Source organism: Nilaparvata lugens, chromosome 4, assembly GCF_014356525.2.
Source record: "Nilaparvata lugens isolate BPH chromosome 4, ASM1435652v1, whole genome shotgun sequence".
Lineage (NCBI taxonomy): Eukaryota > Metazoa > Arthropoda > Insecta > Hemiptera > Delphacidae > Nilaparvata > Nilaparvata lugens.
Genome location: NC_052507.1, coordinates 38,720,389 through 38,736,155, shown reverse-complemented (window position 1 = coordinate 38,736,155; position 15,767 = coordinate 38,720,389). Strand labels below are relative to the sequence as shown.

Sequence of the window (15,767 nt, the reverse complement as noted above, 5' to 3'; positions counted from 1 at the left end):
CAGAGTTGTCTATAAACCATATATTTCTTAAAACAACTGATAAAGTATTTGACAGTGCGGTAGAAAACATATTTTAAAAAATTGATCATTACTCAGTTAGGTACTTTACATTAAGGAGTAATTTTAAACAAGTCAAAAAATCAACTATATAAACAATAACAATTAACTATAAAAAATTAAAAGATTCATTGAGTAATAGACCTAATAAGCTTAATTGGCAACATTGCCAAAATATTGCAAAAATTATTCAACATACGAATAATGAAGTTCACACAAAATAATAACATTATTAATGTAACCAATATGGTTCCCTTTCTAATAAAAGTACCTACTGAGGATGCGCTAGTATATTTTGTAAACAATGTAACAGATAGGTTAAATTCCAAGAAAAAAACACTTGCAGTCTTCATGGATTTATACAAGGCTTACGATACCATACCACATGATAAAATTTGCAACAAATTGGAGAAGTACGATTTTAGAGGTCATTCATTAAAATTCATAAGAAGTTACTTGTAAGGTAGATCCCAAATTTTAAAATAAAAGTATAGAGAAACTGTAATTTTAAGGCCTGCCCCAGGTAACTGTACTGTACTTTCACCAATTTTTTTTCATACTTTATGTAAATAATTTGCTAAAATATGTGAGATTTCCATCTTTTGCTGATGATTCAGTTATTATATTCTCAGAAAATAATTGGAATGATAGGTACTTTCATTGTTGCAGAGCATGATATGACTATTGTGAAGAATTGGATGGACTCTAATGCTTTGAGTTGAAATTTAGAAAAAAACAATTACATACCTTTCACAGCAAATAGAGAGGGTAAACCTGACAACCAATATAAGTTACAACTATTCAAACTGTTCTTCAATCAACCAACCAAACATTGATAGATGCTCTTGTCCTGTTATTAATAGGAAATCAACCTCAAATATCTTGGTATATGCGGGTCGATGAGTGTCTCAAATGGGACATCAATGTTAACTTACTATGTAAAACACTAGAATACCTATCATATAAATTTAAAAATCTGAAAAATGTGCTATCTTCCTCAGAATGCAAATATGTATATACGGCACTAGTAGAGTCCCTAATGCGATATGGTTTTGTGGGACTTTCGATAACCATATTAAAAACCTTTTTCCAATAAAAAAATTCATCATAATGTCAATTTTAAATAAACCTAGAACTTATGATACTAAGATTTTGTTCAGTGAATTTGATGTTAAAACTATACGACAGTTATATCTTAGTTTCATAACAAATTACAGTTTCAAATACGAGCATAATTTCCCTCTACCCGATGGCAAATTATAATCTTAGACCTAATTCAAAAAGAAAATATGAAATATATAATACTATCTCAATCAACTATTTTTAGAAGGCAACTTTACTAGATTAGCAGTGAATTCGTGAATATACCTACTAGAAAGTGAATTTCCACTTAATAATTTCCGAAGTAATAAACACAGAGAAAGAGCCATAGAGGCATGGCTGAACTTAAGTTATTTCCAATCGTTGACTTTTATATAATAATCAATTTCATGTTATAAATTACATGTTCAAACACTACATACTCTAAAGAGTATGTAGTGTTTAAAATTAAGAGTTAATTTTCATGTATGTATCTTAGTTTAAGTGAAGTAGCATATACCGGTATATTTATTTTTTGTGAAGCTTTTTTGCATATTTTGTTTTTGGCAAATAGAATTCATTCATTCATTCATTTCATAATTTTTCTCATAAATAAAATTGGGCCAACATTATACTTGATCATAAAACTTGAAAATTAAACTTTTCATTTTATTCACATCACACTTAAATCACTAATTAATTTACAACCTAAACCAGTCAGCAATAAATATCAGTAGCCTACGCCAGTTAGCAACATATCTGCAACATACATATCAGAACAGTTTTATCAGTTCACGATCAAATATTTCATTAAAATATATTTCAAGTGACTAATTACAATTAATTTCATTCAATCAAGAATATTACTGTTGATAGGCCTATCAATCAACAAAATTTCTGGGATCATTGCCAAAGAAATCTATGAATGGACTCGAGAAATTTAAATTATTTTGACTTAATATAGTGTTTCCAATTCATGTTATTATTCATCATATTTTTTAGAGTTATAGTGTGGGGGAATTCATAATCAATCGTCTACTTTATTTTCCGTTGTATTCTTCAGAGCATTCTCTCCCCATTCAATTTTTGTAATTTACAGCAAATAAATTCAATTGATTTAAATTTATCCGTCCACATAAAGACAGAAATAAGTCCCATTGATAATTGTTCACTGGCATAGAAAAGTATTTTAGACACATTAGTGAAGTATTTTATACACGAATCTGTAATCCAATAATTGCATAGATATATTTTTTGAGGGTATGGATCATTCATCACTAGGTATAAACTTAACATGATAGCCCAATGAATGATAAACTCGACCGATGAAGATGGAAGAATATTATCAATACGGTACCTAATATTGTACAGAGTGGGTGAAATGTATGAGAACGGCTTAATATCTCATACACAAAGGTCATTTGACGGTGAGTGCGATTGAGGATCCTACTCAAATTTAAAATAGTATTCTACTGTGACTTTAAAAATCTGGTCAGTCATCTTGGGCCCACCATTTTCAATGTAAGTTTATTTTTTGTGAATATCAAGATGGTCGTACGATAGTCTACATGATTTCGATAATGAATTTGAATTCAAAATGAATGGTGAAAGCCACACATCGATAATAAGCCAAACCGTTTCGAATATATTCACATTATTAATCAATATAATGCAAATCAGACAGGAATTAAATACATTTTACCTATAAAACTCTACTGTTCATTGAAACTAATACTTCAAACACCCATTGTATTCACATCTTTTACACTTCTAACAAAACAATTTGTTAGGTAAGATTTTTAATGTAGGCTACTTACTTATTTAATTTCTGATTTGCAGGGTTTTCTGAACTTCGAAACGGTTTGACATATCAATGTGCGGTTTTCACCATTAATTTTGTCTTCAATTTCCTAATTGCAATCATGTATCGCATGATCACCTTCCTATTAAAAGAAAATACATTCAAAGTGGCGGACCAGATTCTTTAAGTCACAGTAAAGTAGTACTGTTTTTTAATTTTATTAGGATCCTCAATCATAACAACCGTCAAATTAGCTTTGTGAATGAGATATTAAGCCATTCTCATACATTTCACCCACTATGTATAATTATTGTACACGTGTACACAAATATGAATATAAATTTATCGAAACGTACCTTGCATTAAACTGTATAGACCAATACTTGACAGGGTACCGATTTGCTTGGCGACACACAAATCTTGGAGTCTTTAGTGTCATCGTATAGCTCCCATGTATCATTGCACCGTCTTACATAAGCAACATAATGTCCAATACTTGTCATGCTTGATGTTTTCCCACAGAATCCCAGAAAACCTCTTAGAGTGTATGTCACTTCATTTAGAGTGATAACGAGAGGTAATCACAAGGCTTTTTCTGGAAATAATGAACATGAATAAATGAACATGAAAAATTATTACTGGAATACATTGCAATACATTGAATACATGTTGCAATATCGTAGTGTAGGCCGAATATCTAATTCATGATTGGTGAAAAAGATCAGCTGGTATTTTTTAAAATCTTTTTCACCAATCATGTACCGTATTAGATTCTAGGCCTACACTGCGATGTTGCAATATCGTAGGCCGGGGCATTGTATTAGAGGTGGCTATGGTTGTACTCATATTATTATAGTTGCAAACCTGTGTTGGTTTGGCAAAAGCCGAGTGAAAATGATATAAGACTAGTTGACTAAAGGACAAAAGCCCCTATTTGTCAATTCCCTTATAATTCCTTATTATACCCCTTGGGACTCCTAGCGAAAAGCGCTCGGCTGTCTTGTGGGTTCGCGCTCAGCAGGGTCTATAGCCTCCTTTTTTCTATTGCCAAGAACTATAGTTTTCCCACCATCGACAAGTCGAGATCTATAATTTGAGCCCTCAACCTCATAGTTTCCTTTATTAAAACCAGTGTATTTTAACTGTCTGATTTAGTAAGACTCCTCCCTGCACACGGACAAATCATCCACGCAGGGAGTATACAGTCGAACCTCTGTATAACGAAGTCGATTATCCAGAGAAAAAATTCGCTGCAGAGAGGTATTCGTTATTGAGAGGTTCTGTCAAGAAAACTGCCACGATCCTATGGATCTTATAATATCGTATCACGGCGGTAAATAAATGAATATGGTACATAGAACATATCACCGCGAACGTAGGTAGGGTACCTATTAGGCCAATATTAATATAGAAATTTGAAAATTCATGCAGTTTAGAATAAAAAAAATGTTTTTTGAATATTTATAACATGTAATAAGTAGGTAAACTCACCAATTTATTTTCAGAAAGCTTGATTTGTACTATTAGTAGAGTTTAATCAGAGTACATACTCTGTGGCAATATTTTTCAACTCTTTATACTACTATTAGATGGAACGCAAAATACGGTTATTTTGTCAATAACTTTTATTCTATCGTAGCGCGTATGACAATGCTGTAGCGCGAGCTTTGAGGGAGCTAGTCGTCACCAAATTTGGGGTGCCGAAGCTGCTCATATGTGATAATGGAACACAGTATACAAGTAGACTTTTTAAGTCATACTGTAAAGAGAATGGCATCACATTATTCTACACCCCACCCTATACACCGAGCTGTAACCCTACGGAGAGGGTTAATAGAGTCATGAAGACTATGATACAGCTCTATGTGGGTGAGCACCATGCAGATTGGGATCGCTATGTGGAGGAATTCTGTTTCACCATGAATACAGCAGTACACGTCGGTACTAAGTATACTCCTGCCTTCCTCAACTTCGGAAGAGAGTTGAGAGCACCAGGAGATGCTTGTGGTGAGGAGGAAGGCGATCCCCGACAGGAGGATGGAGGCACGAGTCGAGCAGCCCAGCTGAGGAGGCTGCAAGTACTGAAGCGTGCGCAGAAGCTCGTTTTAGATAACCTAAACGAGGCCTATAATAATACCAGGAGGTATTATAATCTTATGCGAAGACCGCTGGAACTAAGAACGGGCCAGTTGGTGTATAAGAGGGATTATCATCTCTCATCCGGAGTGAACCAGTTTGCGGCTAAGCTAGCTCCAAAATTTTCTGGGCCCTATGAGGTAGAGAAAATGTTGAGCGCTTCTGTAGTGTTGCTGAAAGGAGCTGCTGGTAAAAGGCTGACTGTTCACGTGAAGGATATAAAGATCTTGCCGCCCCTTCCCGAGTCCCGGAGTCCTTCCGGGAGCACTTCCCGGAGTCCCGGAAGGACTCCGGGAAGTGCTGAGAAATTTGAGGAGTGACACTCTCCTCGGTTTTCCCCTGATTCGGAGGGGAGGCATCGCCCTCACCGTTGTAAATCGGAGGGAAGCTATTACCACCATCCTGGATCCTGGTCACAAGACCACTACTGAAGACTACGAGGCTATCCACGCCATCATGGCCAAGTTCTGCCAGGTAAAAAGGCTGCGGCGCGTGCCAGGATGGGATGTACAATGCTATCAGCACACCCGAGAAGGCCTCACCCGCTGGCAGTCCGAGCGAATCATCGGGCAGCAGCTACTCCGGCTCCTCCAGCAACGAACCCCTCCGGTGGACACCTTGGTAGAGGTTGCTTCTAGGGAGTTGTTCGAAGTCATTCCTGCTCTTCGAACAGGACGCGACCGCGAGATAGTGGTCACGGTGACCCAGCCTGCTTCCGAGCCCCCTGCCAACTCGGATAGAGCCGAGACCCCAGTACCCTCGACCTCTGCCATCGCCGACACCCCCATGGAGATTCCGGAGGTCCCTACTGAGGATGAGGATGCCTTGCTAGAAGGAGGAGGTGGCGATTTTTCCATCTCACTGGCATATGGGACTCCCGAGGAGGCTGTTCGACCCTCGACTCCTCCCTTCGCCGCGGCAAGGCCAGCAACCCCGACTCCCCCCACCCCATGTTGGATACAGGAGAGGGGACTCACCGAGGCTTGGGGAGCAGCCTCCACTGGACCTCGTGATCGACCTGAGAGTACCGGCTGCCTACCAGTCTCCTGCAGCCAGCCGCCGACACCTCCCCATCCTTCCGCCACCATCAGCCATGGAGAATCGGAGGTCCTGGAACTTTCCTCCGAGGACGAGGAGGAAGGCACATTGCTGCCGCCGGCAGTCCGCCTGACCGCCGCCGACTTCGGACGAGGCCTTGCCCTCATAACCATTGGGAACCGGCCTTTGGTCAAGAAGGTTACTCATCAGTCTTTCCGCCCCGGGAAGCGCCCTCGCTCCGGGCGCCCGAGGATCCGAGTGCGTCTCCCTGATGGACGACGGGCTTGGGTAAAGCCGTAAGTGTGCAAGCTCAGCGCACTTAGGCAGTGCGAGAGCACGGCCGCGCAGGGCGCAAGCCCGGCAAATGCAGTGCGCAAGCACGGCGAAGTTGGGCAGTGCGAGAGCATGTCTGCACAGGGCGCAAGCCCGGCAAATGCAGTGCGCAAGCACAGCAAAGTTAGGCAGTTGCAAGAGCACGGCCGTGCACGGCGCAAACCCGGCAAATGCAGTGCGCAAGCACGGCGAAGTTAGGCAGTTGCGAGAGCACGGCTGTGCAGGGCGCAAGCCCGGCAAATGCAGTGCGCAAGCACGGCGAAGTTAGGTAGTTGCGAGAGCACGGCTGTGCAGGGCGCAAGCCCGGCAAATGCAGTGCGCAAGCACGGCGAAGTTAGGCAGTGCGAGAGTACGGCCGCGCAGGGCGCAAGCCTGGCAAATGCAGTGCGCAAGCACGGCAAAGTTAGGCAGTTGCGAGAGCACGGCCGTGCAGGGCGCAAGCACGGCGAAGTTAGGCAGTATGAGAGCACGGCCGCGCAGGATGCAAGCCCGGCAAATGCAGTGTGCAAGCACGGTGAAGTTAGGCAGTTGCGAGAGCACGGCCGTGCAGGGCGCAAGCCTGGCAAATGCAGTGCGCAAGCATGGCGAAGTTAGGCAGTTGTGAGAGCACGGCCGCGCAGGGCGCAAGCCCGGCAAATGCAGTGCGCAAGCACGGCGAAGTTTGGCAGTTGCGAAAGCACGGCCGCGCAGGGCGCAAGCCTGGCAAATGCAGTGCGCGAGCACGGCACGCAGTGCGCAAGCACGGCAAGCAGTGCGCAAGCACGGCACGCAGAGCGCAAGCACGGCATGCAGGGCGAAAGCCCGGCCCGCAGGGCGAGAGCCCGGCAAAGGTAGTGCGCGAGCTTGACCACAGCAGTGTGGGAACACTGCAGCCAGATTGCTAGCTCATCCGAACGTCGTGCGCAAGCATGACACATCGGTCAGTGTGTGTCTGGATTGTCATTACGCGGACGCACACCTTCGCGGTGTGGAAACACTGCTGCAGTGTGAAAACACGGCACGCAGTGCGCGAGCACGGCACACAGTGCGCAAGCACGGCACGCAGTGCGCAAGCACGGCACGCAGTTCTCAAGCACGGCAAGCAGTGCGCAAGCACGGCACGCAGTGCGCAAGCACGGCACGCAGTGCGCAAGCACGGCAAGCAGTGCGCAAGCACGGCACGCAGTGCGCAAGCACAGCATGCAGTGCGCAAGCACGGCATGCAGGGCGAAAGCCCGGCCCGCAGGTCAAAAGCCCCGCAAAGGTAGAGCGCGAGCTTGACCACAGCAGTGTGGGAACACTGCAGCCAGATTGCTAGCTCATCCGAACGTCGTGCGCAAGTATGACACATCGGTCAGTGTTTATTTATTTATATATTTATTATAATCATTACATTACATCAATTTTGGGAATAATCCCATTTGACAGGTAACTTGTCAGTACCAATACTAATCCTAATACTATAATACATACAATCAAAATAATAAAATATTTCAATCAATCAATCAATAGTTTATTTTTCCTTCATACAATGCATACATGAATGTATAATTACATAAATACAATTGACAATTAACAATATAAGTAAAAGTAAAATAGTATTATTATTAAATATGGAAAGTCCCTGAAAAGGTTAAAAACCTGAGCGCAGGGGCCGAGTGTTATTACTAATACAAAATTATTTCTAAGATGAATAAAATTGGTGGATTCCTATTTACATCTAAATTTGAAAAAATACTAAGAAGGAAAGTAAAAAAAAGTAAGAAAATACGAGATAATAAAATAAAAAAGCAGACATTCTTGAATGATTGTGAACTTATCCTAGTTACAATATTACAAGAAATCACTTATCCTAGGATGTGAAGAAGCAATCCATAAATCTATCTCTCTCAGAAGTCTTCCATTCAAATTATCTGTTATAAAAAAGTAGGTATCACATTTATAAGCTTATGAACAATATAATCAAACTGTCTTCTACAAATGGATAGAACTGCATTGTGTGGTTCAAAGGTAATGGTTGAGGGACGGAGATTGTAAGGCGATATACGGAGGTTGAAAAGTTCTCTATGTTTATTAATGTAAATAATCAAATTCTTTATATACAGCTGCTCAACCGTCAATACATTCAATTCAATAAAAATACTGTCACTTGGAAATCGTTAGGTTTGCCCAAAATTGCCTTTAATAATGCTTTTTGGATGGTGAATATCTTATTGAAGTGATTCGAATAAGATGCACCCCAAATTTTTATACCAAACTGAAGATGAGATTGAATGTATGAATGACACAGTAAGCCACACAATTCTGCTGGACAAACTATATAATGCTGGTATCAGAGGTGTTGCACATATGTGGTTTTCATCCTATTTGAAAGAAAGGGTGCAATATGTTGTCATAGGAGGTGTGAAGAGTGAGGTCCAGGTAGTAGATTGTGGTGTACCACAAGGATCGGTCCTTGGGCCAATCCTATTTCTTGTATTCATAAATGACCTTTTCTCATGTAACTACAATGGTGTGCCAGTGTCATTCGCAGATGACACTGCTTTTGCATATTGTGGGTTGGATGGTTTGGACTTGGAGAGTGTGATGCAGACTGATGTTGATAGGTTGTTGTTGTGGTTCAAACACAATAATCTGTCTCTTAACCTGTCAAAGACCAAGTATATTCTGTTCACACTGTCGTCAAGCTGGAATTTACCATCTGGTTTGAAGTTCCACGTTGATTGTTTGCGGAATAATTGTAACTGTCAAGTTGTCACGCAAATTGACTCCATCAAATATTTAGGTGTTACAGTAGATGAGAAGCTTACCTGGTCTCTACACATACGTTATGTTAAAAATTATCTTTTACATATCCTGAGAAAATTCTATTTTCTAAATAAGATTCTTCCAATCACCATTCTTAGACAGTTATACTTTGCTCTTGTTGACTCTAAACTGAATTATGGAATAATTTGTTGGGGCTCTACTTACATTACCTACCCACTTGAGACCACTTATAACCTTACAAAAATCTATTGTCAGAGCTGTTAAAAAATCAGGAAGATATGAACATGCCTTTCCCCTTTTTCAAGATATAAAATGCTTGCCTCTAAGATACATATATGTTTTCAAAGTTTTATACCTATTCTTTGTAATGTCTGGAAACAGTGGTCAGGCACTTTTCAGGGAGAGAACAAATTATCAAACTAGGAGAGTCACTTCTGATCTGCTAAGGCTTCCCAGGTCATATACCACTTGTTTCCAGAAATCGTTTGTATTTCTAGGTCCGAAATTTTTCAATAATTTACCTTTTGAGGCAAAGAGAATTGATAATAGGAAAATGTTCAAATATTACATTCTTAAATGGCTTAGAAATATCTTGCCTGATTGTTTAGAACACATGTTTTTTATTCTTTCTTAGTTTTCGACATAATAATTATTATAGTTGTAGAAAATCATATCAAAAAGTAATTAAGCCCAAACTGGAAATGTATGAGAGGTGAGTGAATGTGTGAGTGTGTGTTTTCATTTTTTTTCTTGCCCAAAAAAAATTTTTTTTTCTTCTTTCTGATTTCATTCAATTATAGTATAAGCACTCCTGCTTGCACGCGTTAAGCATTTTATGCTTACAGCAAGCTAGAAATATTCTGTTTCAAAAAAGCTTTTTTTTCATAATACATCATACACGTGGAAAGCCTTATTACATAAATTATATATTATACAATTTCTTCAGTGCACTTTGTATTTTATTTCCATTTTTGATGTTTGATGTATTTGAAATTTTGTATGTATTTGATTTTTGAATCAGAATAAAAACAATTTGTATTTGTATTTGTATTATGTAGGCAAAGTAAACTAATTTTGAAACGGCTATGTTACCCAACCTGCTGATATTATAAAATTTGTTTATCCAGTGCTTGAGTTTATTACAAAGCCTATCTATGTGAATATCCCATCGCAAATGCTGATCAACTATAACGCCTAGATATTTAAAATAATTTTCTCTTTTCAATTTAGAGCAGCCACAGCTATCGTTCGAGATTGAAAGAGTACACTTTAAATCATGAATATGAATGTGGTCTAGATCAAGTGGTTGGCCAACCATATTGGGAGAGAAGGTCATGAAGACGCTTTTATTCAAATTAAGAGTGAGAATGTGCTCATCTAACCAGGTCTTAACAGTCTTCAATCCCGACTCTGCAGTTTTCTTCACCTCCTCCCAAGACGGTCCGGTAAACACTAAAGCGGTATCATCCGCAAAAGCGAGTGTCACACAGTTTTTCAATTCAAGTTTGATTAAATCATTAATATATAGAAGAAAGAGAATCGGAGATAAAACAGTTCCTTGAGGAAGACCGTAATCATTCAACTGTTTAAAACTAGTTTTATTTCCTATAGTAAGGATTTGGTATCTATTTGTTAAATAACTGCCAAATAATTTGAGGGGTATACCGCATATGCCAATCTTTTCTATCTTCTTTAGTAATTTGGAATGTGGGATTGTATCAAAAGCTTTGGCTAGGTCCAGGAAGGTAGCTATTGTTTTTTTATTTTCAGTGAAGTTATTTGAAATTGTTTGGGTTAAGAGGGTTATAGAATCAATTGTACTTTTGTTCGCCTGAAATCCATATTGGTTTTTATGAATGACATTATGTTTAAGTAGGTAACAAACTAGCCGGGACTTGATCAATTTTCCAATTAGTTTAGCGATACCACTCAGCAGACTGATTGGACGGTAGTTTGTTGGGTCTTTATGATCACCAGACTTATGTAGCGGTATAATATTTGCCAACTTCAAACTATCAGGAAAGCAGCCTTCCAAAAAACAACGGTTAATTATTTCTGAGAAGGGTTTTACAATGTGAGGCCGGATAATTTTCAAACATTTATTACTTATTCTATCAATTCCCGGAGCAGAGTTATCATTTAGAGAACTTAACACAGTAGATATTTCAATTTCAGTGGTAGGTGTTAGGAAAAATGATACATGATCTCTTATAGATGAATCCCTAAACTTATTTCCCACAGATGAGATGGGATTTTCGCTTTTCAATTTTTCAGCATAGTTCTTACCTACTTCAGCGAAGTGGATATTTAAAATATCAGCATCAATTTTGGGAGGAGTTGATTTTCGTTTTCTTCCCAACATCTCATTTAACGTGTCCCAGACTTTCTTTACATTATTTTTATTTTGGCTAATTTTATTTTTATAATAATCACATTTACTCTGTTTCAATAATTTATTCAGCATATTCCTGTAAGCGATAAATTCGTTTTTTAAAATAACATTAAAATGTTGCTTTGAGAGGCTTTTAAATAATTTATCACGTTTAGCAATTGACAGAACGAGACCCCTGGTGATCCAGGGTTTCAATGATTGAAATTTATGCGGAATATGCACTTTAACAGATGCTTGTTCAATGTAACTAGTTATCTTTTCGGTGAAGAAAAGCATTTGTTCGTTTACATGTAAGTTTGGGTTACGCACACCTTCCCAATTCTCCTCCCCAATAGATAACAGTAATTTATTATAGTCAATTTTCTTATAAGAATGGACAGGTTTAGCGGCTTTAAGAAAATCAATTGAAAGATCAACATGAATACTGATACAAAAATGGTCAGTAATGCTTGTTTTGATAATTGAGCTAATTACATTATCAGGATTAAAAGTAGAGTTTTTAAAAAAAATATGATCAATGCATGATTCTGTGCTGCCATGAACTCTGGTAGGCTTATTAATATAAGACTTCAAACCATTTAAGGATAGTGTGCTAAAATAATCGCTGGAAATGGTATTATTATCATTTAAGTGAATATTGATGTCACCTGCAAAGATTATATTAGCTCTATTTCTGAGAGATAGCAAGCATTCATCTAAGCTGTTCAGAAACGTATCTGCATTCGATGCAGGCGATCTATAAACAGCGATAATTGTAATCTTATCTTTTACTTCTGGCACTTGTACATCCAAGCAGACAGAGCTTGCTTCAGTAATCTCACAAGTTAACTCGTCTACGATTAAGCTATTTTTGAAAAATATACAGACTCCGTCACATTTGTTAATTTTACCCAACTTATTTATTACTGAATATCCGTTCAAGCTGAAATTGAAATTATCATCATCAACCACCCATGTTTCAGTCAGAATAATTATATGGAAATCAACTGAGCAATAACTAATTATATAGGAAAAATTGTCAAAGTTTTTATTCAAGCTTCTAATATTTAGGTGAATTATATTAAGAAAGGAATTGCATAATCTATCACCAAACAACTCTGTCTTGAACTGGAAAATATTCTCTATTTCGATCGTATTGTAACATTCAAGGGAAATCTGCTCATCAAAATCAGTTTCTAGAACCATAAAAAAAGAAAAAAATAAAAGATTATAAAACGAAGAGACTAAAAAAGTTATAGAAAATGGAATAAATTAAGAAAATAAATTAAGATTAAAAATTGAAAATAAGATATTATTGAAACCGACTCCTTGGTTCCTCAAGACGCCACAAAATTATAAATTATTATACAACAATATAACAAAATATTAAAACAATATAATATTATAAATCAATCAACCTTATTATCAAATTAGTCATATGAACAAATCTACTAAATTTAAATGATAAACTGGAAATAAATAGAATTCAAAAAGAAATAATAAGAGAGTCTATTTGCTTTTTCTGCTATTATTTTATTTCTAAGTTCATTCTTGGTTATCCTGATTTTTAGTTTTTATTGTAAGAAATACTAAAGTTATTAAGTTTTCATGAATTTTGAAAGATCCTCCTCATCTGAAATTCTTTTTGCTGGTGAACCCTCCCTCTGCCTAACCATAATCTTTCCCTCCTTTACCCATACATAGGCTAACTCGCCATTTCTGGCCATGTTTTTAGCTTTCCCAAGAAGGATCTTATTGAGCGCAGTTAAATGATCGTTGATGTAAATATTCTGAGGTGAAATATTAGGATGGATATCGGTGGAACACAGGTTTTTCTTTTTCTTTGCAGCATCTCTCCATTGTAGTTTTGTAGTCCGCGAAACGAAACGAATGATGATTGGTTTAGTTTTTTTCTTAGCTGAAGGGACCCTGTGGGCGATGGAAATATCCTCTCTTTTGAATGGAACTCCTACTGCCAGGGTTGTAGATTGTAGCACAGAATAAACATCTTCATTTCTGGTTTCCGGGACTCCCACAATTTCTAAATTATCGGAATACGAATGCTGTTTTAGGTCATTAATAACTCGTTGCAGTTTTGAATTTTCAATAGGCAGTTCATCATAACTAGTTTTCAAAGCGGTATTTTCATCACAGACTTTCTTAAGCGTGTTTTTCAATTCAACAGTAATACTATTTAAGTTGGAAATAGTATTATTCAGTTCCTCAAATTTACAATTAATAAATTCAGTGAAAAACTCTTTTAAAGAGTCTAAATTGTCTCGTTGATCACACTCAGAGTTTTTTTCGCTTTGAGACTCACACTTACATAAATCACACCTCCATGTTGCCTTACGTGCTCCAAGTTTTTTGAAGTTATCAATGGTGCGTAGTTTTGAACAAGTTGGATGGTAGACGTTCTTACACTCCGAGCACTCAATGATTTCTTTGATGTTGGTGAAATTGATTTTGCATTTGAAACACTCACTATCCATGGTTGATTAAAATAGACTTACAAACTCGTTTTAGAAATGAAGTAAATAAACGTTTAGGTTAGAACAACTCAACGCTTTGAGAAACCGGAGTCGGCACGTTTGCTAGAGCGATAGTAAGAGCATCCGACCGGTTCAAGAGATAACTCAACACACATTTATTCAGGTATCAAGTGTCAAGTATCTTTAAGGATGGTAATGATATATATCATATATATAGAAAAAATCAATTTTCTTGTGAATAAAATTCTGAGATTGCGTATAGGCTTCTCTCTAATAACATTTTTTGACTGCCTGTTTGAATAAAATGACTGATTCAATGTTTCGAATGTCTGTTGGCAGCCTATTATAGAGTCTCATTCCTGAATAAAATGGAGTTTTTTCAAAAGCTACATTTCTATGGATTGGAAATGCAATAATATTTCTATTTCGAGTATTATATTTATGATTATCTGTACAAAATTGGAACTTATTGATATTTACTTTAACAAAAACTACTAGCTGGTAAATGTAAATGGAAGGAAGTGTGAGTATGTTAAGGTCTTTGAAAAATGCTTTACATGAGTCCCTTGATCTCAGTCTACAGATAACTCTCAATATCTTTTTCTGCATGATGAAGATTCTTCGGCTGTCTACAGAGTTACCCCAAAATATTGTGCCGTAGCTCAAGTGGGAGTAAACATATGCATAATAGACAGTCAATAATGTGTTTCTGTCGAGTGAGTTGGAAAGAGTTGAAATTACAAAATAGGCCTGATTCATTTTTTTCATTAAGCTCTTAATGTGCTCCTTCCAGGAAAAATTCTGGTCGATTACAAGTCCCAAGAATTTAGTTGAGGAGGAGAGTATTAAGCTATTTCTAATGGTTGGAAGGTGAGTCTCATCTATCCTCGTTTGGTTGCGTATGGAACGAAATTGTATAAGGTGTGTTTTAATGCAATTTAAGGAAAGTCCATTCACTTTAAACCACTCGTTGATTTCTATAAGTGTATTCTTTAATGAGTTACCAATGTGATCTGATCAGCGTTTGATGCTATACAAGTTGTGTCATCCGCATACATAATTAACTTTGAATTGGTTGTTGCCTTGGGTAAATCATTAATGTACAACAAAAAGAGCAAAGGTCCGAGGACAGATCCTTGTGGTACTCCATTTGGGACCCTGGTAAATGAAGAACATTTTGCAGAAGATGGATCTCTCACACATTGCTTCCTGTCGGAAAGATAGGAGCGGAGCCAACTTAGAGCTGTGCCTGCTATTCCATAAAAGCTCAATTTTTCCAGCAGGATTTCATGATTCACACAGTCAAAAGCTTTTGAAAGATCGCAGAATATGTCAGCATGCTGCGACCGATCAATTGCAAGTGACATATATTTGACAAAATCATAGATTGCTCCAGAAATGTCCTTCTTTTTACGAAATCCAAACTGGTCTTCAACCAATAATCCATTATTCTCTAAATGAGCAGTCAACCTAGACACAACCGCCATCTCATATATCTTTGAGAACACAGACAGTATTGCAACTGGTCTATAATTACTCAGATCATTGGGATCTCCTTTTTTAAGAAAGGTAACACATTACTATATTTTAAAATGTCAGGGAACACACCATGCTTAAAAGATTGATTAATTAGAAAAGTTAAAGGTTTAATCATTTGGATAGCACATTTTTTTAAAAGGAAAGGAGGAAAATCATCCCAGCCAGGTGCTCT

At 37.8% G+C, this 15,767-nt stretch overlaps 1 protein-coding gene across 1 annotated transcript; it reads left to right on the top strand.

Annotated features, from left to right (window-relative positions):
• Positions 1–4,779: 4,779 nt before the first annotated feature.
• LOC120351045 lies at positions 4,780–5,394 on the top strand. The gene has a single exon (XM_039426984.1). The coding sequence runs from the start codon at positions 4,780–4,782 to the stop codon at positions 5,392–5,394; it is 615 nt and encodes a 204-aa protein (XP_039282918.1).
• The last annotated feature ends 10,373 nt before the right edge of the window (positions 5,395–15,767 follow it).